The sequence below is a fragment of the Leptodactylus fuscus genome, chromosome 9 (genome assembly GCF_031893055.1).
Source record: "Leptodactylus fuscus isolate aLepFus1 chromosome 9, aLepFus1.hap2, whole genome shotgun sequence".
Lineage (NCBI taxonomy): Eukaryota > Metazoa > Chordata > Amphibia > Anura > Leptodactylidae > Leptodactylus > Leptodactylus fuscus.
Window position 1 is genome coordinate 2,958,297 of NC_134273.1, and position 21,233 is coordinate 2,979,529.

A 21,233-nucleotide genomic window follows, 5' to 3' on the forward strand; every position below is an offset into this window, starting at 1 on the left:
AAAAAAGTTATGGGGTTTAGAAGGAGGGGAGTCAAAAACAAAAAACGAAAATCCAAAAATGCCATCGGCGGGAAAGGGATAACTTCAAATACTTCTGTCCCAAAGTCACTATGTAAAGTTTCTCACAACACCGTATATATAGCAGCTCAAATACAAAGTAACTGCAACACAAAAGTCTCACGTATTCTCAGAATTACACCAACAACAAGATACAAACTTACATTTCATATCCCATCCCTTATACACAGTACGAAAACCTTACCCGCGCCTGTATATACCCACTGCTACAATCACCGCAGACGAAGTCGCGGGTACCAGCTAGTACAATATAATATACGGGGGTGACTGTATAATATAATACAATATAATATACGGGGGTGACTGTATAATATAATACAATATAATATATGGGGGTGACTGTATAATATAATACAATATAATATACGGGGGTGACTGTATAATGTAATACAATATAATATATGGGGGTGACTGTATAATATAATGCAATATAATATATGGGGGTGACTGTATAATATAATACAATATAATATACGGGGGTGACTGTATAATATAATACAATATAATATATGGGGTGAGTGTATAATATAATACAATATAATATATGGAGTGAGTGTATAATATAATACAATATAATATATGGGGTGAGTGTATAATATAATACAATATAATATACGGGGGTGACTGTATAATATAATACAATATAATATATGGGGCGAGTGTATAATATAATACAATATAATATATGGGGTGAGTGTATAATATAATACAATATAATAATAATAATAATCTCCATTTTTATGTTTGGACCATGACGGTTGTCAGTTTTGTTTGTCTTCAGTTATTGACTCCATCCACATTTTCGTAGGTTGTCCTCTTCCTTGTTTCTTTTCGACGCTCTGTGTCGTCTCCGTTGGATCTTCTTCCTTAAAGGGGTCTCCCTTGTACATGATTGTATCTATATTTGTAGATAATTAAAAGTTAAACATTTTTGCAAATATAAGTAATTACCGTATTTTTCGGACTATAAGACGCACTTTTTTTCCCCAAAATTTTTGGGGAAAAGAAGGGTGCGTCTTATAGTCTGAATGTGCCTGGCCTGGCACCCGCCGTAATAGAGAGGCGGATGCCGGGGAGGGATAGACGCCGGGGCCTGAGACATCGCTACGATCCTCTGCCCTGCCTGAAGCCAGCAGCGGGAGGAGTGATGCTATTCCACTCCTCCGTCCCCCCGCCGCTGGCTTCAGGCAGGGCAAAGGATCGTAGCGATGTCTCAGGCCCCGGCGTCTATCCCTCCCCGGCATCCGCCTCTCTAGTACTCTCTAGATGCCGGGTCTGCAGTCTGTCAGCGGCCTCTTTTCCCCCGGGGCCGGTCCCCACCGGCCCCGTACCTGTAGAGTTGCAGGCCGGCTCCTGCGCGGCGATATCGCAGGAGCCGACCTGTCCGGGTGACAGCCGGGAGCCTAATGAGGCTCCCAGGCCTGTCACTGCTATATTAGTATTGCGGCTGGTCTCTATGACCAGCCGTAATACTAATAGACAGAATGTCCCATAGACGGCAATACACTTGTATTGCCGTCTATGGGACTTGCAATCAAGTGACCGCAGGTTCAAGCCCCCGGGGGGGGAATAAAATAGTAAAAAAAAAACCAAAAAACTTTAAAAATATGAAAAATAAAAGTTCTAAATCACCTCCTGTCCCTAGAATATATATATAAAAGTAGAAAATCATATGTCATAAACCACCGGGTTTTTTTTCAATACAAGGTGATCTAAGCAATAGATATTCCCCAAAATGGTATAACTAAAAAGTACTTCTGGCCCCGCAAAAAAACCCACTCTATGCATCCCCGTACAGCTGCAGGGTCACCTGTCAATGTGGCCTTGCAGCTGTTGCAAAACTACAACTCCCATATATTAAATATTTTACCATTTTTTGCTTCAAATTTTTTTTTCCCTATTTTCCTCCTCTAAAACCTGCGTCTTATAGTCCGAAAAATACGGTAATAGAGATGATGGATCAGCCGATCCGAACAGCACGCTCCCATAGAAATGAATGGAAGCACCTGGCACGCAGACTTTGCCGGCGGCCGGCCGCTTAACCACCCGCGTGCCGGCCGCTTCCATTCATTTCTGTGGGAGCGTGCTGTTCCGAACAGTGTTCGCTCATCTCTAGTAATTAAACATTTTGTAAAGTTTTAAAGATTTTCTCTAACTTTCTTAGTTGTGTCAGTCTGTTATTTTGATCGGTTGCCATGGATACGACCACTAATGCAGACACTTTCTATGGTCTGGGTCTTGTCAGGAACCAGCCATGATTGTCTTATTGTAGCTGGGATATCAGACAAGGACACTACATGTATCAGAAGAGATCTCGGCCACAATAAGGACGTCATGGCTGATTTTCTGACCTTAAAAAGTTCCTGCATTCGTGGTCGTATCCACTGGCAACCAGACTGACCACAACAAGACAACAGACTGACCACAAGATATTTAGAGAAAATCTTTAAAACTCTGCAAAATGTTTAATTACTTATATTTGCAAAAATGTTTAACTTTTAATTATCTACAGATTTAAAAATAATTTTGTATATTGGAATACCCCTTTAAAGCCAGTTTGGATTAAAGCTTGAGTCTCGTCATTGTTTTCTCAAATGGAATATTCAGCTTGATTCAATAGACAATTCATTCTTTGGGCTTTCTTTGCCTTAGCTGAAAGCAAAAAGTTCTTTACTCTTAATATTCAAAACATCCACAGTCACGTGGCTCAATAACTGAGTTATATTTTCAGATGCTTCCTGCTCCTTTGAGACATCGTAGATTTATAAAGCAGATAAAATACAGGTTATGGATGGTTTTCAGTATGTGCTAATCATTTCTGGAGAGCAGGAACCTTATGTAGGTTAAGGTTGATCACACTGACAACAGTTCTAGACTTGTCCTCTTTCTGACTTGAAGCAGTGTTACTGCTGCTGGTATTCCCTTCGAGGGGCGAATATATTGTGATTCCAAACTACCTACCTGTATGAAAGGGCAGCATACACTGGACAGCTCTGTCACGTCTGCTCCAATAACCCGTACAATGTAGTGACAGCCAGCCGGTACAAACAGCAGGCCAATGAACATGCAATAAACAAGCTGGCAGCTGGAAGTAAACCTCATTTACCTATATGTAAGATTTACATTATGGTTCAAACAAGAATGTCCTTGTGACGCCAAAGTCCCACACTGCAGCATGTAAGTTTATACAGCTCCTGCCACTTTGATATCAAGTATCTCAACGTTATATATACACAGTAGAGCATGTAAGATATTGTAGCGGCCAGAATACAATAGCACATCCACATTAGAAAGTTTTGTGTCTCCTATAGGTAACAAATGCCATTGGTTGCCTGTACTGTACATTGTGTATGGAAATTCTTCTGTATTTTACAGGTGTACACTGCATTTAGATGGTAACAAAAATAGAAAGGAGTTTCTCTGTTGCACCATTTTATGTAAGGGCAGTAAATAAGATAAGATAAGATAATCCATTAATAACAGCTACAGGTCCATAACACTATTAGCTAAAGAGAGACAAATGTGCTAAGCAGTTGTAAAAGAATGTAGCGGCATCTTAGTTTCTGAGTCCAGGGTCTTTGTGAGCTGTTCCCGCTTCTACTTTACATATGATCAGTGTGGAGAATGATGGAGAGATGAAGAAGAGTGCTCTATAAATACAGCAGGCTCCTAAACTGTGTCTGGGGTGTCCCTTCAGCACGGGGCACTTTATCTCTGCCATTTTGACTTCTAGTAGTACAAAACCATCCCTGTAATATTCTGCCCTTACATAAGACATAGGATAGAAAATTTTGCTGAAAGGTTTGCTTTGATGTAGGCTGAAATTACTGATATTGTTGGGGGTCAACCATCAGGCAGTTTTGTACCCTGAAAGAAGGATGGACCATTTAACACATTTTTAATTTCATCAAGATTAGTTTGCCCATAGAAATGCCTCAATTTCTGTATCTTATTTAAACTGGTGGATTTGAGCATGCATGGATATGAGGTTGTCAGGAGACGTAGCCAGGAGCGGTCCACTATACCTATATCATGTGTAGCAATGCTTCTAAACTCAGATAAAAAGTAAAAGCAAGCATGGTTAAAGCATGTAAGTAGTGTAATGTATGTACATAGTGACTGCACCAGCAGAATAGTGAGCGCAGCTCTGGAGTATAATACAGGATAAGTAATGTAATGTATGTACACAGTGACTGTACCAGCAGAATAGTGAGCGCAGCTCTGGAGTATAATACAGGATAAGTAATGTAATGTATGTACACAGTGACTGTACCAGCAGAATAGTGAGCGCAGCTCTGGAGTATAATACAGGATAAGTAATGTAATGTATGTACACAGTGACTGCACCAGCAGAATAGTGAGCGCAGCTCTGGAGTATAATACAGGATAAGTAATGTAATGTATGTACACAGTGACTGTACCAGCAGAATAGTGAGCGCAGCTCTGGAGTATAATACAGGATAAGTAATGTAATGTATGTACACAGTGACTGCACCAGCAGAATAGTGAGCGCAGCTCTGGAGTATAATACAGGATAAGTAATGTAATGTATGTACACAGTGACTGCACCAGCAGAATAGTGAGCGCAGCTCTGGAGTATAATACAGGATAAGTAATATAATGTATGTACACAGTGACTGTACCAGCAGAATAGTGAGCGCAGCTCTGGAGTATAATACAGGATAAGTAATGTAATGTATGTACACAGTGACTGCACCAGCAGAATAGTGAGCGCAGCTCTGGAGTATAATACAGGATGCAACTCATAATTAATATAGAATAAGTAATACAATGTTATGACTACAAATAAATACAACAATGCAAAAAAATCAGCCAAATGCAGAGTTTCCGGCACAAAATGGAGTTTAATGATAATCCTGTTGCAGGACCTTTCTCCAGCTCTTAGTGGAAACGATCCCACCTCTCAATAAGGACACAGCTTAGAGTGTCTTGTGCTGGCCCAAACCAGGTTTTTGATGATATGAAATGTATTGCTGATGTGTTTGTGAGTCACATTTACATATATGTTAGTACAGCAGCCGGGCCTGGGCTCAGATCATGCTTTCTGCCCTTGTAACCATTAGGGCTGAGAACAAACCAAGCACACAGGGTTAACCGCTGCTCTTGGTGCAAAGTATTCAAACACTGATCAATGGCGAAATTCTAACACTGATCCATGACCTAAAATTATACAAGTTACCCACCCGAACCCCATATAATAACACACTCAAAGACAGACATATAGATAGACTGAATATTGGCCCATCTACGTAATAGCAGCACCAACAATGCCCCAACTCCGGACGGTTGTGTTTTCTTCTCTTAACAAGGGAAGGAACCTGCGAGAAGCAGCCAAAGATATGTCAGTATGTGTATCGTCTGCATATGTATTCATGTCCTGCGCCCATATCTCTGCCGCCTGTGCAGTAACGTCCCATGCTTAAAATTTATCTAAAAATAATACTTTGTACATTCAAAATGTATGTTTGCGGTTCACCATTCGCACCTCGCATCCTGAACCAGAGGTACGTTTGGCACAAGGGTCCTTCTTTCTGTAATAAAGTCATGTCTACAAAAAAACAGTTCTTAGAGGATTTTGTATATGGAGGCAGCCATTGTCACTACCTCCTCTTCCTATGGCAGCAGGGTGTGTTGCTGAGTTGTCTCACAGAACATCCAGCCCCCTGATGGCATGCACGCCTGTCTGTTGGATGGGGCTCCTGCAAACAGCACTGGTAATGGCTATTGTCCAGGATAAGTCTGCTGCTCTGGTCAGATGCCACTAGTGAGGTCATTTATTACACGTGCTTTCACCAGTTTCCTTAAGAATTCCTTCTCTTTCTGAATATTATGAGTCCAAGACTGAAAATTAGAAACAAACAGGAAGTGTCAGCTGCACATTTTCATTTTTGACATGGACTGTTGATTTTGACATTTTTTAGTAGCAGTTTCCTCTAGGTCCTGGAGGGTGTATTCAGTGGGACATCCCTCTATGTGATGTCCATATGCCCTAATAGAGCATAAGAAGACGGGTTGCCCCACCATAACAACTTAATGCCTATCCACAAGCCTGTAGACAACTGATTCTACGTGTTTCACCACTGGGGTCCTCACTCATCACAAGAATGGAGATCTTGTGTCCTCTGTAAGAATGTGAAGATATTTGCTCTAGTCCACTCTATTCAGTCTCTATGGCACTGACAGACATAGTTTGGTACAATGCTCGCATGTCTTTGTCAGTCTCATAGACTTTGAATGGAGCAGCAGTGCACCTGTGGTTAGAGAAGACATTGTTATGGTGAGACAATGCCTGTAACTGATTTTATATATGATGGTTTTATTAAAGCTGAGAATTGTGCACACTCTGCTAGGAACTACAGCCATTAAGTAACACATATAGAGGAGAACCCTGACAACATGGTAACACTGACATGTTCTAACTCTACTTTTTATGTAATAATACAGATCTTTCACTCTTACCTCTTTTATGGCTGCCATCTTGATAGTTTCATAGTAGTGGAGGGGAGCATTGGGAAGGTTCATGTCGTAACCAAATCCTGCTACTGCCACCTCGTCACAGTTATGTAATGCCATTGTGATGGCCACACTTCCAAGTGTCGGGATGTTCTGTGTGTATATAAGAGACAGTAAGGTAAAATGGGATTTTTTGTACTAACTGTAAAATCCTTTTCTCATTGTTTCACTGGGGAGCACAGCACCATGGGTATAGACCCAGCCACTAGGAGGCGGACACTAGGATAGTGAAGGCCGTCCTCTCACAGACAGTGCACTAAGCCAGTTTTGTACCGCAGCAGGAGGAGAACGTCCAAAAAAAGAATATAAAACCAAAAACCACCAATAAGTTCTAAACTCAGGAAGAAACAAGCAAACCCCATGCAGAAAAAAAATAAAGGGAGGGATCTGTGTCCCCAGTGAAAAAACGAGAAAAGGATTTTACGGTGAGTACAAAAAAAATCCTATTTTCAGGCATATTTCGCTGGGGGACACAGCACCATAGGATGTCCTAAAGCAGTCCCAGAGGTAGGGAAAACAGACAGCCATGTGAACAGTCTGATGCACAGCCACTTGCAGAACCTTACGATTCAAACTGGCATCGGCCAAAGGCATGGAATAGATCTAATAGAACTTCATGAAGTTGTAATTGAAAGTCCAGGTGGCAGCTTTGCAGACCTGGGCAACAGAAGCCTGATGCCGAACAGCCCAGGAGGCACCGACAGCCCTAGTGGAGTGAACCGTCACACGGAAGGGCAGATCCTTACCCCTAAATCCATAGGCCTGCTTAATGGCAGACCAAACCCATCTAGAGAAGGAGGCCTTGGAAGCAGGAAAGCCCTTGCGATGGCCCTCTGGGAGCAAAAACAGAGTGTCTGAGCGCTGGAAAGGGTCAGTAAGAGACAAGTAGAGCCGAACCACCCGAACAACATGTGCAAAGGTCTGTGAAAGGGTATAGACTGAGTAGGCGGAGCCAACAGCCTTCGTTATCCTAGTGTCCACCTCCTAGTGGCTGGGTCTACACTCAAGGTGCTGTGTCCCCCAGTGAAATATGCAAGAAATTAATAGTGGCCTGCTGGAAATATTCAGCAAGAGGACGTGAAGGCTAAATCCCCTCGTTGCAGTAAAGCGGCTTTTTTTGTTGCACATTTTGCGGCATTTTTTTTTTTTTTTTTTTTTTGAGCCAAAGTCAAGAATTGTTTGAAAAGGAAGAGGAAATATAAAGAAAGCCGGAAATGACTGGGAATGTCACTCTCTGGTTATGGGTATTCTAAATGATCTTCATGGTCTAAGGCAGGGGTCCTCAAATTGCGGCCCGAGGGCCACATGCGGCCCGTCAAGCACTTCTGTCTGGCCCCGCCGACAACGCCGGCAGGCGTGCATTTATAATGAGGCTCCTGGGGAGCTCGGGCCAGGCCATGGAGCGCACTTCACTTTATCTATTGGAGGGCACCGCTCCCGATGTCTGTGCGACCTGTTCTGCCTCCGGCCCACTGTTTAAATAGTTTGAGGACCCCTGGTCTAAGGGCTGTGGAGTCAGAGTCAGAAAAAAAGTTGCCGACTTCAGTTTCAAAGTAAAATGATTCATTATTGTTACATTATCCCACTTTTAACGTTATAATTAATTGGATACATAGATTGCCACTGATTTACTTTCATAGGTCATCATCAGTCACTGACTTTTTAATGATTCAGAGGAATCTCAGAGGAGCTTCTGACCATGCCATTTATGAAGGAATCAGAGTTGATTTTGACGTTTGCATAGTGCTGTGCAAAAGAGGAGTTGGAGGTTTGGTCTACCATCTCCTCAGCACTGTTTGGTCTATGATACAGCACGGTTATTAATTCCAATAATAACATTAGTTAAGCTGCTCCATACATAGTCACGTATGTGGCTCCTGAAGGCTGAATTTATAGTAGTATAGTATAGTATCCCACCAGCACAAGGACAACTACTTATAGCAGGCTTGCAAATTTATGCACATCAGACTAATGCTTCCTGCAGCCTGCAATCTACTGCTTCCAGAACCAGTGCCTGCTATCCCTACACACGGCTGGAGGTTTCTGCTGTGGCTGCATATATATATATATATATATATATATATATATATATATATATATATATATATATGGAGAGAGAGGACGCACATCTGATACAGCATCACTACTGAGATATCAATGCACCAGTACAATGTTCACAAGAAAATCCCGGCTGATATTTATATTCTCCAGTGCCAATATAGTCCGCAGAATAACATGAACTTCCATTCTCATGAAAACCTCCTTCTGGATGATTATGAGATTACTCATTAGTTCTATTCTTATGGATATAACACGGCTCGACTTGACTCCTCATGTATATACCAAAGTTTGCCAGTCATATGGATCTGAAGAGTTCTACAACACGTTCTTGGCTGCGGGTGGCTCATTCTCCCTTAGCAAAATAGTCATAATATCAAATGGCAGCTGGGTTACAATGTGAACGCCAATAATGTTCTGTGGCCGAGGATAAAAGAAATGCTCAAAGGACCAACATACTCATAATGATTGCAAATGATCCTATGGATAATGATATACTATTGTCATCTGATATTTCCCTTTTAATACCTTGACGTGTAGAAGAAAGAGAGGTTCTGCCTAATTCCTCAGTGTCCACAGAGGTCTGGCCAAACCAGAGAAGACTGAGCAGATGGAAACACTAAATCAGCCGGGAGAGATTAATGGTCCATATGTCACAATGCAGAGCTGGTGATAATCACTGCTTGGGAGCTTAAGACACGTAACAAACTCTCCATCTCATTCACTTATCCAAGCAGCAGATCCATAATCTCATTGAATACTTCCCAGGGACATGAGATGGCAACCCCGCTGCTGGACTGGACGATCTCCAGGAATTATACAGAAGCCATCCTCTATATGAGGCTATCACAGCAGCAACCACACACTTCCAGGGGAACAAACACGTAGCTTTCAAATGGAAAGTAGCCTGTTCTATCCATGAGGTATTTAGATTTCATCCTATGCATTACAAAAGGTTGGACCCATAGTGAAAATTGTCAGTCCCCAAAATCCAGGCACAGAATCTGCAGTCTATCGGCTCCATGTGAATATTCTATTAATAACGTTGCAGAAATGCTGCATTTTTGCTGTAGATTTAGTTGTCATTTTTGAGCCAAAGCCAGGATTGGATTTATCAGAAGAGAGAAACACTTCCATTGGCTATGGCTCCAAAAAGGGCAGAAAAATCTTTAATAAAAACACAGCTTTCCCACAATGTTTGACCTCAGCCTAAACTGGTTTGCAAGACAAATGGAAACCATGGGATAGCTCGGGGGTGGTATTAAAAAAACCCAAAAACCTATTTTTGGTCCTCCATGTGGGCATTCAGCGTGCTGGTGCCAGAAGTGCTGAAGTGACCAGTGATACCAGTTATTGGCCTCAGTGGTCACATTTGCAATACCAATCACATCACCATCAGGAGGCCAAAAAAATGCAGCCCAAAGGGTAGAATGACCTTTTGATAACCTCATTCTCATCACATTACTCCCTTAGGGGTCAAGATAAAATCTGTTACATTGTCTAAAATCAACGTCAAATCATTTGACCATTGCTTCTGCTGTTTGTCTTCCTGACACCATTTCTTGTTTTCAGCCTTGGGGGAAGATGCAAATCAGAAGAAAACCTCAGAGGAAAGACTTATAACAGCTTACATAGGAGTGATCCATATCCCATTGTGTATTCCAATTGTCAAACAGTCCTGAGCCATCTTGGAGTATCAAATTAACATACATAAGAAGCAGAATCAAAGTATAACTGCTGAATATCCTAAACAGTCCATCCATAGGTACATGTGAGAGGGGTAAGCGGCAAATAATATCACTGCTAAATCAGTGAATGAAAACATCTATACAGAACCCAGAACTTTCTGCAAAGGCTTCTACAAAAATGTGGAACATACTGTAATAGATGGGAGAACATTCTTACCAAATTTTATAGACTTATAAAGTAAATGCATTTATTACCACCATGGTTTTGCTGCCAATGGGTGATGTGACCTGCACCTTGCCTAACTCACATATATTGTCCACCCAAAGTCATCGCCATTGAGATATGGCAAGTTTTCTTTTCTGATTATGCTCTCCTTATATTCCGTACAGGTTCTTACCCCTCTGCCCATAAGTCCATTGTTGAATGGCAGCCCAATAAAACTGAATGCAGCTTCTTGGATAAAGTATGGGTTGAGGATACGAATCTCATTCGGCTCCCGTGGCACCCGAGTGGCTACTGACTTCCAGAACCCATCTGAAGCACTCTGAATAAGAGAAGATAGAGAATGTGTCAAGAAAAGCAAATTGTACCCCAAATCTAGGCCCTAAATGTGCAGCTTCAATAAACACATCCTCTTGACATCCAACACTTCATAGTCATCCAGCTTACATTACAGAAAATGTTCAATCTAGGAGATTGTCGCTCAGCTCACCTGTCTAGGGCTGAAGTCAATCCTCCTGTATAATGTAGGGTGGATGTCACTGATCACCTCGTACACAGAAGGTGACATTCATTGTACAAGACAATACACAAGCAGAGGAGTCACCTGTTACTAGGCACACAAGGTATTCACATATAACATAGAATATATTATAGTATGTGAGTACATCATGGAAAGACTGAAAGAGAAAGTCTATTCACATATATAGGAATAAATGTTACTCCGTACACATGAAATGAGTGGAATAAAAGCCTTCACTAATATATCACTGTAAGACTGACAAGTGGCCGGGCGTGTGCTGGGATCGATGGTTGGCACTTGCTCATAGAGATTCAAAGTCTTAATATAAGACTGACTGTCACAGATATGGAAGTTCACAGTCCAGATTCAGACAGAATAGTCTGCGAATCGCTTTGACGTGTCTCTCTGATCTCTTCCTTCATTCTGAGGCCTCTGCATCCGTCAGTCTTGTGCACTTCTGCATCTTACAAGAATCTTGAATCCCTCAATCAAGTTTTTTTTTTTTCTTCATTCCTTTACTGGCAATGTTCTTTGAAAGATCTCAGCTTCTCAAAACACCGTCTTTGCCTTCCGTCTTCACTGGTTGTTTTCCTTTTCATTTAAGCCAAATTCATGGCAGAAAATGGATTGTAGGAGATGGCAGGTTTATAAAGTGTTTCCAATAACAGAGTCCTGAAGGTCCTGAAGACCACCAACACCTCACTGGCGCTGCTGCGAGACACGCCAAGGAACTATTGATAGAAAGGTACTGAAGACCTGTAAGTAAAAAGGGCCACATGCTGCAAACTGTGCTGCTGCCCCTCTGATTCCACATTTTCTGTTATTCCTGGCTCTTACATTCCTCCTGTGCAGGTTTAGCATAAATGTCCACTTTTCCAAACAAATTTTATTGCTACAATTCATCTTGAATTTTGGCTTTCCAGTTCATAGGCAGACCTATGTGTTTCCCTGGCCACAGACTACAAACAAACCCTGTGTTATGTGATTGCGCAGTCATGTGACAGCCGGCGCCTTCTACCGTTTCTTCTATATACTATGGTTCTCAAGAACATGAGATGCAGGGAGTGGACTAGCACGAGACATCATCGGAGACTACAGAGGAGCGCTGGACACAAACAGTTGATTTATAAGTAAGGCTTTTTGTAATTTGATATTGGAGGAATAAAAAATGAGTTTCAAAAATGTGCACACCCTTTAATTAGGACTTGTCCTTTAAGGCACATGATAGAAGCTGGCTGTGGTGTGATGGCTTGTTTGTTCACACTGATTTCAGTTTAGGTCACAGATATTTCCTAGTTCTTTTTTCTGGCTGGTTAGGTGGCTATTAGGTTTATCCATCTTCTAGTAATGCAGAAATCGGATTCCTCCCTGGTCCAGTATAAACATTTCTGTTCACCAGTAAGTGTGTACTGGAAGAAAGAGGTGTGAACGTGTCTAGTGCATTGTAAATATCAGCAGAATACCGAGCATCCGGCCATGTGGGCTGCCACATAATAAAAGGTTTGGTCCATGGGGGTCAGTCACATCTGTACTTGCACACTGATTGCTATCCTTATACAAAGTGCTGGGAAACCAGCAAAGTCATTTCTGGTAAGAACGTTGTCAGTAAAGCCAAAGTGTCTGGGTGCATGAACCTCGACTATGGGAGCGTCGGGTGGTGGTTTTACTGTTCTATCATTTTCATCCTTAAAATAGAAATAGTTGGCCGTCGGCAGCTATTTCAGATGTGTGCCTAAAAGCACAACGCAATAAATACACAATAAATTTAGATTTAAAATCAAAAAAATTTTTTGTTTTATTTATACATTGATACTTAGTTGGTGCTTTGAGTTTTTGTGGGTATCTTTGTTCTTTATCTGGTATTGAGATTGCTTTGGGTTTGATAAAAGCACAACGCAACCTGAGGTGGTAGACTTACACGGGCGACTTACAGGGGCAACTTACAGGAGCAAATTACAGGGGCAAATTACAGGAGCAACTTACAGGGGCAATTTACAGGAGCAACTTACAGGGGCAACTTACAGGAGCAATTTACAGGGGCAATTTACAGGGGCAATTTACAGGAGCAACTTACAGGGGCAGTCTGCTCCCATTTAACAGTTTTCTTTTCAGACCTTGCTTTAGGTTTAAGTGTTGCAAATAAATGACCTATTGTTTAAACATAATTTTTATATTAAATATATGTTTAAAGTATTTTTGGTGATGTTGTTTTTAATTAACTATATCTAAAATAATCCTAAAAAATCTTGCAATTCCAAGTCTTGCCAATAAGCCTAAAATAGTTCATGACTGCCTGTTTCCTGGACCATGGGCCATGGACACAATGGTCTGGAGCAGACCCTATTGAGATAAGATGTGGCATCAGCTATTGTGACTGGTGGATTCTGTCTCTTATCTATATACACATGATGGCTGTGACCATCAGTGTGCTGTAAGTGAGGTGACTGCTGAAAATAATTCTTCTATAGAAAACAGGAAAGGTCAGCATATTGCGTGGCTTAGTGGCCACAGTCAGAACTGTTGGATTTTTAGGAATTTTTAAAAATGTGGATAATAATATGGATTTTTTTTTTTAAATCCCCAAATATTCTTTAAAGATATGTTTAAAATGAAACTTAATAAAAAAAAATATAGGCTATTACCTGGGGATTCTTTCCCTTTAAGACTGGGGCTATTTGGAGACTGTAATAGAAGGTGCACTAAGAGTGTGTTTGTACTGCATATAGGTAGCCTCAACCTAAAACCTGCAAGTCCAGCTGATCCCTGCACTCGGTGGGATTGTGGGTGTAAATGTGTTCCAGTATTTACAGAGGACTGGCCATGGAGAAACCTATATACACTTTGCCCTCTTAGTCATTTCAAGTGCCATAAAAAGATTTGGGCATTTTGGCTTGCTTTCCTGTCTGAACTGCCTGAGAGGGCTCTAGAGAAGAAACCGGGCGGAACAAACTGCTCAGTGTTAGGGCCCATGCACATGATGTAACGCGGCGCTGATTCTGACACGTAAACTCGTGCTAGAGTCAGCACTTCAAAACAGAATCCCATTGACTTCAGTGGAACCGTTTAACGTGCGTAACACATTGAAATCAATGGTTTAAAAAGCCTCCCATTGATTTCAATGTGTAGCGCGCTTAAGACGGAACCCACTGAAGTCAAAGGGATTCTGTTTTGAAGCGCTGACTCTGGCATGAGTTTGTGTGTCAGAATCAGCACCACGTTACATTGTGTGCACGGGACCTTAGAGGGAGACTTTGTTATTTTGTCTTAAACCCCTCCTATCATTTGGGTTTCCATTCATGAGGTCCGTCAGGGAACCCAAAAACCGGAAAGCCAATCTGTTTATAGTCTATGGGGTCCAATGGCTTTCCTCCCAGAAAAGCGTGTCAAGCAGATTTGGGGATGAAAACCCTAAACGTAGAGCAAGCGCTGGTGTGGATTGAGCCTTAGTCTGCATTGCATCATTAGGTCATCCAAAATCACAGATCCACAGAAAAAACTTCATCACTAGTACCTGCGAGTTCGTGCTTCAAATACGGACAAGAATAGAACCTGCTCCATAATCTTTAGATTCTATGGCCCAGACACCGATCAGAAAAAACTAGGGATGTGTGTATGGGCAAAAGAAATGAATGCTGAAAATATAATGAAAACAATTACGTTTGTGTACATGGAAAAAGGAGAATGATCACAATATCTGTTCCTGGATGACAGATCTGGTGAATCTTTCATAGTTCAGACTATGTTTATACCAATACTGGGGAAAGTATCATTCCCTCTACAACTGAATACTGCCATGGATTACCATTCTAGCGCCAGGACCTCCAACAAATATATGAAGAGGCGACATCTCTTGATCCCTTTTATTAAGACTGCTGTACAATTTGCCAGCCTTAATATATTTACCCCAATGTTTCTACTGACCCGTCAGGTTACAATAACTTACTATTACTTATTATACTAAAGTGATGTAGCATTATGCAGATGGACACGTTGGGGTGATCTTACTGACTTCTGAACTAGGTAAGTTTGTCATATATTGAACCAGGGGTCCTCAGACTACAGCCCGCAGGCCACATGAGCCAAATGTGGCCCACGCACCATTGCCCGGATCGCTCAGTAACGGTATCTGGTACAGGATTCCCCGTTAGAGAGCGATCGCTCTTTTTAGGTGTAGATGCAAATGCACCTACAGGTGAAAGCAGTCAGAGTAGGTCGCGCAACCATGGCGTACACTGACTGCAGAGTGTGACCTTTGCCCCGACGCAGGTAAGGTAAGTCATCAGCACCTGCAGTCTGAAGGAGGAGGACGCCCAGCGGCTCTTCATGGGTAAGTATGATACTGTGTGTGTGTGTAGTGTACTAAGGAGCATATAATACAGTGTGGGCGGCGTACTGAGGAGCATATATATATATACCGTATTTTTCGGACTATAAGACGCACTTTTTTTCCCCAAAATTTTTTGGGAAAAGAAGGGTGCGTCTTATAGTCTGAAGGTGGCGCCTGGCATCCGCTGTAATAGAGAGGCGGAAGCGGGCAAGTGATAGACGCCGGGGCCTGAGACATCGCTGCGCTCCCCTGTCCTGGCTTCATGCAGGGCAGAGGATCGTATTGCCTTGTATTACCGTCTATGGGACTTGCGATCAAGTGACCGCAGGTTCAAGCCCCGGGAGGGGAATAAAATAGTAAAAAAAAAAAAAAAAAGAAAAAAGCTTTAAAAATATGAAATAAATAAAAGTTCTAAATCACCTCCTGTTTTTTTTTTTTTTTCAATACAAGGTGATCTAAGCAATAGATATCCCCCAAAATGGTATAGCTAAAAAGTACAGCTGGCCCCGCAAAAAAAACGCTCTATGCATCCCCGTACAGCTGCAGGGTCACCTGTCAATGTGTCCTTGCAGCTGTTGCAAAACTACAACTCCCATATATTAAATATTTTACCAGTTTTTGCTTCAAATTTTTTTTTCCCTATTTTCCTCCTCTAAGACCTAGGTGCGTCTTATAGTCCGAAAAATACGGTAATAGAGATGAGTGAACACTATTTGGATCAGCTGATCCGAACAGCACGCTCCCATAGAAATGAATGGAAGCACCTGGCACGCAGACTTTGCCGGCGGCCGGCCGCTTAACCACTGTCTTATAGTCCGAAAAATACGGTATATATATATATATATATATATATATATATATATATATATATATATATATATACACATATACACACTGTGGGGTGGGCGTACTGTGGACCATTTAATACTGTGTGTGGGGGTGTACTAAGAAGCATATAATACAGTGTGGGGGGCGTACTGAGGTGCATATAATACAGTGTGGGGGGCATACTGAGGAGCATATAATACTGTAAGGGGAGGGGCCTGCTGTGAAAGTATAATACTGTGGGGGGAGCTACTGTGAGGCAGATAAATTTTACATTTTTTTAACTATATTTTGGCCCTCCAATGGTCTGATGTACAGTGAACTGATCCCCTATTTAAAAAGGTTGAGGACCTCTTATCTAAATGAAAAACTGCTCACCATCAAGTTATTAGAAATACTGGATGCCATATACACCATATATGCCATATACACCCCATATACACACCATATACACTGGACATGTCCAGTCAAGTAAAAAAAAACAAAACATTTTTTTTAAAAATTGTATTTTTAATGGATTAAAAGTTAAGTTTTAAGTTTTGGATTCTTTCGCCTGCCGGATTATACCTTAATTTTAATATACTGAAACAGGTTCGATGTTTAATGTCTTTAGGTTTTTTCCAATATAATGTTAATAAATACAGGTTTAAAAAATTTACATTACATTTTGGCACATTAAACCACACATTGCCCATTAAACTATGCCACTTTTTCAAATAAATTGGGAAAATTTGGTCATAAAGGAGATCTGACCAACTATACCAGATATTGCTGCATTTTTATGCCAAGGTCAAGTTGCAACCACAACATGGGATTCTTTGCAAGTTCTTTTCTTTAAAAAACAGAGCCTTGCAGTGAACAGCACAGGTGAAACCCTAACAGTCCGGCTCTCACCTACGCCACGAACACTAGGTTTCTCTGCCAACAAGTCCGGACTAATTCATCAGCAAATACTGAAACGTTGTATAGAGGGTGGGGGCTCAGTGCATATCATCTGTAGTGTTGGTGAGTGAGTGAGCGGGTCATTCAGCAAGGTCTTCCTAAGATGATGTCACTTGCAGTAATGGCTGAGAATCATAGCCTCAGTGTAAGATTTTACTTTCTCATGTTGCAGCTATGTTGAAACATTTTTGGCTTCTGATCTGAAATTCTTGTTTTCTCTGGGTAAGGTTCTCTGTTTCCTGTCTCTAGTGGGTCCCAAATTCTGTGCCACAAAGTGCAGACTCGTCACACCCAGGCTGACGTAATTATGGCGGTGAGAATTACAACAACTGCAATTGACTATTCATTAGTTGTATTAATAACGTAGATGGAACATTGATCCTTATAGTTAGAGGGAAGCAGAACAGTCAGCATAGGAGCATAAGCAGGAGGACTCAGCAAATGACCCTGCACTGGCAGCAGGAAACACTGACAGTATGTGAGGAATGACAAGAAACCTCAGATGAACCCAAGACTATTGAAAGTGAGAAAATGAAGTGATCAAGACGATAAGTTTATGCAAAGACATAAGAGGCGACAGCAAATGAAAGGCAGATGAGCAGCCAATAACTAGACAACAGAGTGTTAGAGCCGCTGCCTGCCCATACTGTCCTCGCTCGCCTGAAATGTAACAAGCCCCGATGTTCATCAAGTGACACTAAATTTTAGAATACACAGACCATACATAGGTAAATGGGATTCCTGCTGGGGTTAGGAACTAGGCTCATATCCACCTGTGAACACAAGATCACAGTTTACATGTAGAATTCATCTACATAAACGCCTGCAGAGCTGAAATCTACATAAACGGCTTCAGCATTACCTTCTTGTACATTTACATGGCATTTTATAGTAATTGTGCCTATATATATATATATATATATATATATATATATATATATATGTGATATCTTCCAAGAAGCTATAGCAATATTATTAGGTGACTTCTGTCATGATAGGGAACTGCTGAGAGCAAAAACATATCCCAGCAAGGAATCTAAGTCTGATCACTCAATAAGTCAAGCTGTAATATCAGCTTGTTTTATTGTACTGGAAATGTAATATTAGCTGGTGAACTGATGTCCGTGTAATACAGGGGTCTCAAACTCGCGGCCCGCAGGCCGCATGCGGCCCCCCGAACAATTTTGTGCGGCCCGCACAAGCCTAGGGACGCCGGATCCAAGTTGAATCTGGACGTTTCACCATTTTGCCCACAGGCAGTTTTATATACTGCCGGAAAGCTGACAGTGCGCTGAGTTCAGCACACTGTCGGCTTTCCCGATGTGGGCCAAGTGTGAAGAGCTTACGGTCCGGTACCGTAGCTCTTCTATGGTCAGAAGAGCGTCTCTGACACTCAGTCAGAGACGTCCTTCTTCACAGCACAGCCAATCGCGCTGTGCTGTGAGAGCCGGGAGGAACGCCCCCTCCCTCCCTGATAATGCTCGTCTATGGACGAGTACTGCGAGCAGAGGGAGGGGGCGTTCCTCCCGGCTCTCACAGCACAGCGCGATTGGCTGTGCTGTGAAGAAGGACGTCTCTGACTGAGTGTCAAAGACGCTCTTCTGACCATAGAAGAGCTACGGTACTGGACCGTAAGCTCTTCACACTGGGCCCACATCGGGAAAGCCGACAGTGTGCTGAACTCAGTGCACTGTCAGCTTTCCGGCAGTATATAGAACTGCCTGTGGGCAAAATGGTGGAAGGTCCTCTTTAAACATTGAGGTGGAATGAAGGGGCTCATGACACTGGGAGGGACATGAATCTGGGGGCAGAGATGGGGGGACATGAATCTGGGGCAGAGATGGGGGGACATGAATCTGGGGGCAGAGATGGGGGGACATGAATCTGGGGGCAGAGATGGGGGGACATGAATCTGGGGGCAGAGATGGAGGGGACATGAATCTGAGGGCAGAGATGGGGGGACATGAATCTGGGGGCAGATGAAGGGTGTATATGTAACTGGGGGAAAGATGGAGGGGGGGACATATAGTTTACGGGTGACTGTAGGAGGATTATACAGTGTGGGGGCACATGAAAAATGAATGGGCGGAGTCAACATAAAAGTGGGTGGAGCTAAATTTGCCGCGGTGCGGCCCGCCGACTGGCTGGGATCTTGCTCTGCGGCCCACATGCTGAGTTGAGTTTGAGACCCCTGGTGTAATACAAGGCTGGCTCGAGTCTTCCAGGACAGAAGCCGCTATCATGGAGCAGCCCTCTAGTCGCCACAGTTTTTCCCGCAGTGCTTTTTGGCTGCAACCTGCTATGAGGGGCTTTAGCCTTAAACTTCACTGATTGATTAGAAAAGGTGAAGTGATAACAAGGAGTAAGAGGATCGCTTACTGGGAAAGTAATAATAACCTGTCTTACTGCAAAGTGCATGCTGAGGCTCAGCCGATGGGAAGACCTCAGCGCCCTCCTTGTAGAGGCTCCTCCACATTTATTTACAAGAAATGATTTCTGTTTGGAATCTGTGAGAGCGTGGGAGGTGGGCGCTGCACCCGGACTTCTGAGACCAGGCAGCTGTTTCATATTTCAGTGAGCATCTGCAGTCTGGTGGCTGCAAGTCCAAGTCTGGAGGCACAAAACTCCTCTCTATACACCCAGACATTGTCTCACTTATTTACTTGCTACGTTTGTTTGTTGTTATTCTGTGCAGTCCGCCATTCCCTCGTTGCGATGCTGTGTACGTGCGTTCTCATGTATCCACTATTTTCACAGATCAAAACGTTGATGAATTAAAATAAATGCTGTCATGTCCCTGAAGGCAGAGAACACCGTCATACATCAAGCAGGAGGCTACTGTGACGGCATCACACACCATCCTTATCTCAGCCATCGGGACTTGATGGCTTTTTACTAAAATTCCACCAATTCCCATGTCTATCCACCCTGAAGAAGGAGCAGAGGTCACTAAGCTCAGCTGCTGTTCAATTTATGAGGCTAAAAAACAAGCGAGAAGCTTAATAAAGTGCCCATTTGTGTCCTTATACGTCGGCAGTCTGCAAACTCAGCCAAGAATTACAAAAAAAAACTTAGTCTGAGACGCTCCAGATCCTCAGTGACATTTCTAAGTGTGCTATGACTGACAAGGGTGAGGTGACAGCACAGACATGTCCATTTGTAGAGTAGAAAACAATAAAATTATTTCAAAGCAATTATTTCCCCCAAAATGATCTTGTAAATAGAAATGGCAGAAAAAAAGAATCCGTGTTGTATATGAGAAAGTTATATTAGCAAAGGGTAAGGTTTAACAATGTAATAGTCAGACATTCCAGATATCTATGGACAGAGCCCAGCGAGGTGTACAACATCTGGAGGGAGAGACTGTTCCAGCTGATCTAGTTCGGGCACATATAGTGTGCGGCCCTTGATGCCATCCTGTCTGGCTCCTTAATGGGATGGGGCGTTCACAATGTACTATGTGCCTATGTCTTCTAATGCTTGGCACACAATCAAACAGGGACCTGATAAAGCAGTGCCGGTAGCACGTAGGCCAGGGCTATAAAAGCAATACATGTCATCTGTAGCGATGCTGGCAGACACGGTATCTTGTAGCATTAGTGCCCTGTGTGCTAGAGGAGGTGATATATCTCTGGTGTCATTTATAAAACTAAAGCACAAGAAAAGTATAGGAGTCTCCCATAGTTACAGACCTGGTCTAGAGCCCACTGATTATTGACTAGCCTCTGCCCACGATTTCGTCTGCATGTTGTTGGCGTCGATGATCCGCCTATATTCAGCAAATTGCTGCTGTTGATGATCTGCCTGTTTTGGCATTTCGGCAGCTCTCAAGCTGTCCTGCTGCTGAACTTGTTCCTTACGCCGTGCCTGTGATTGTTCCGGCATCTCAGCAGCTCGCTGAGACGTCATATAATGAGTGTGTTGTTGGCGTTGATGATCCCCCTCATCTCTGCTTGAGGAGAACTCTGTGACTTCTGGCTCCTTCATAGCTCTCGTTGTTTAAGAATTTTGCGACAAATTAGATTTTCTTTTTCCGGC

The 21,233-nt window shown here is 42.5% G+C and overlaps 1 protein-coding gene across 5 annotated transcripts in view; it reads right to left on the reverse strand.

The window, feature by feature from the left end:
• Window positions 1-4,931: 4,931 nt before the first annotated feature.
• Window positions 4,932-21,233, reverse strand: part of ST3GAL3 (ST3 beta-galactoside alpha-2,3-sialyltransferase 3) — a 154,555-nt gene continuing 138,253 nt past the window's right edge. For all 5 annotated transcript variants that reach the window (XM_075287315.1, XM_075287316.1, XM_075287317.1 and 2 more), the window contains 3 exons: window positions 10,757-10,903; window positions 6,559-6,705; window positions 4,932-5,940 (listed from right to left, as the gene is read on the reverse strand). In XM_075287315.1, the coding sequence (XP_075143416.1) occupies window positions 5,851-5,940; window positions 6,559-6,705; window positions 10,757-10,903 (384 nt within the window). In that variant the 3' untranslated portion in view covers window positions 4,932-5,850. The remainder of the gene's footprint in view (window positions 5,941-6,558; window positions 6,706-10,756; window positions 10,904-21,233) is intronic.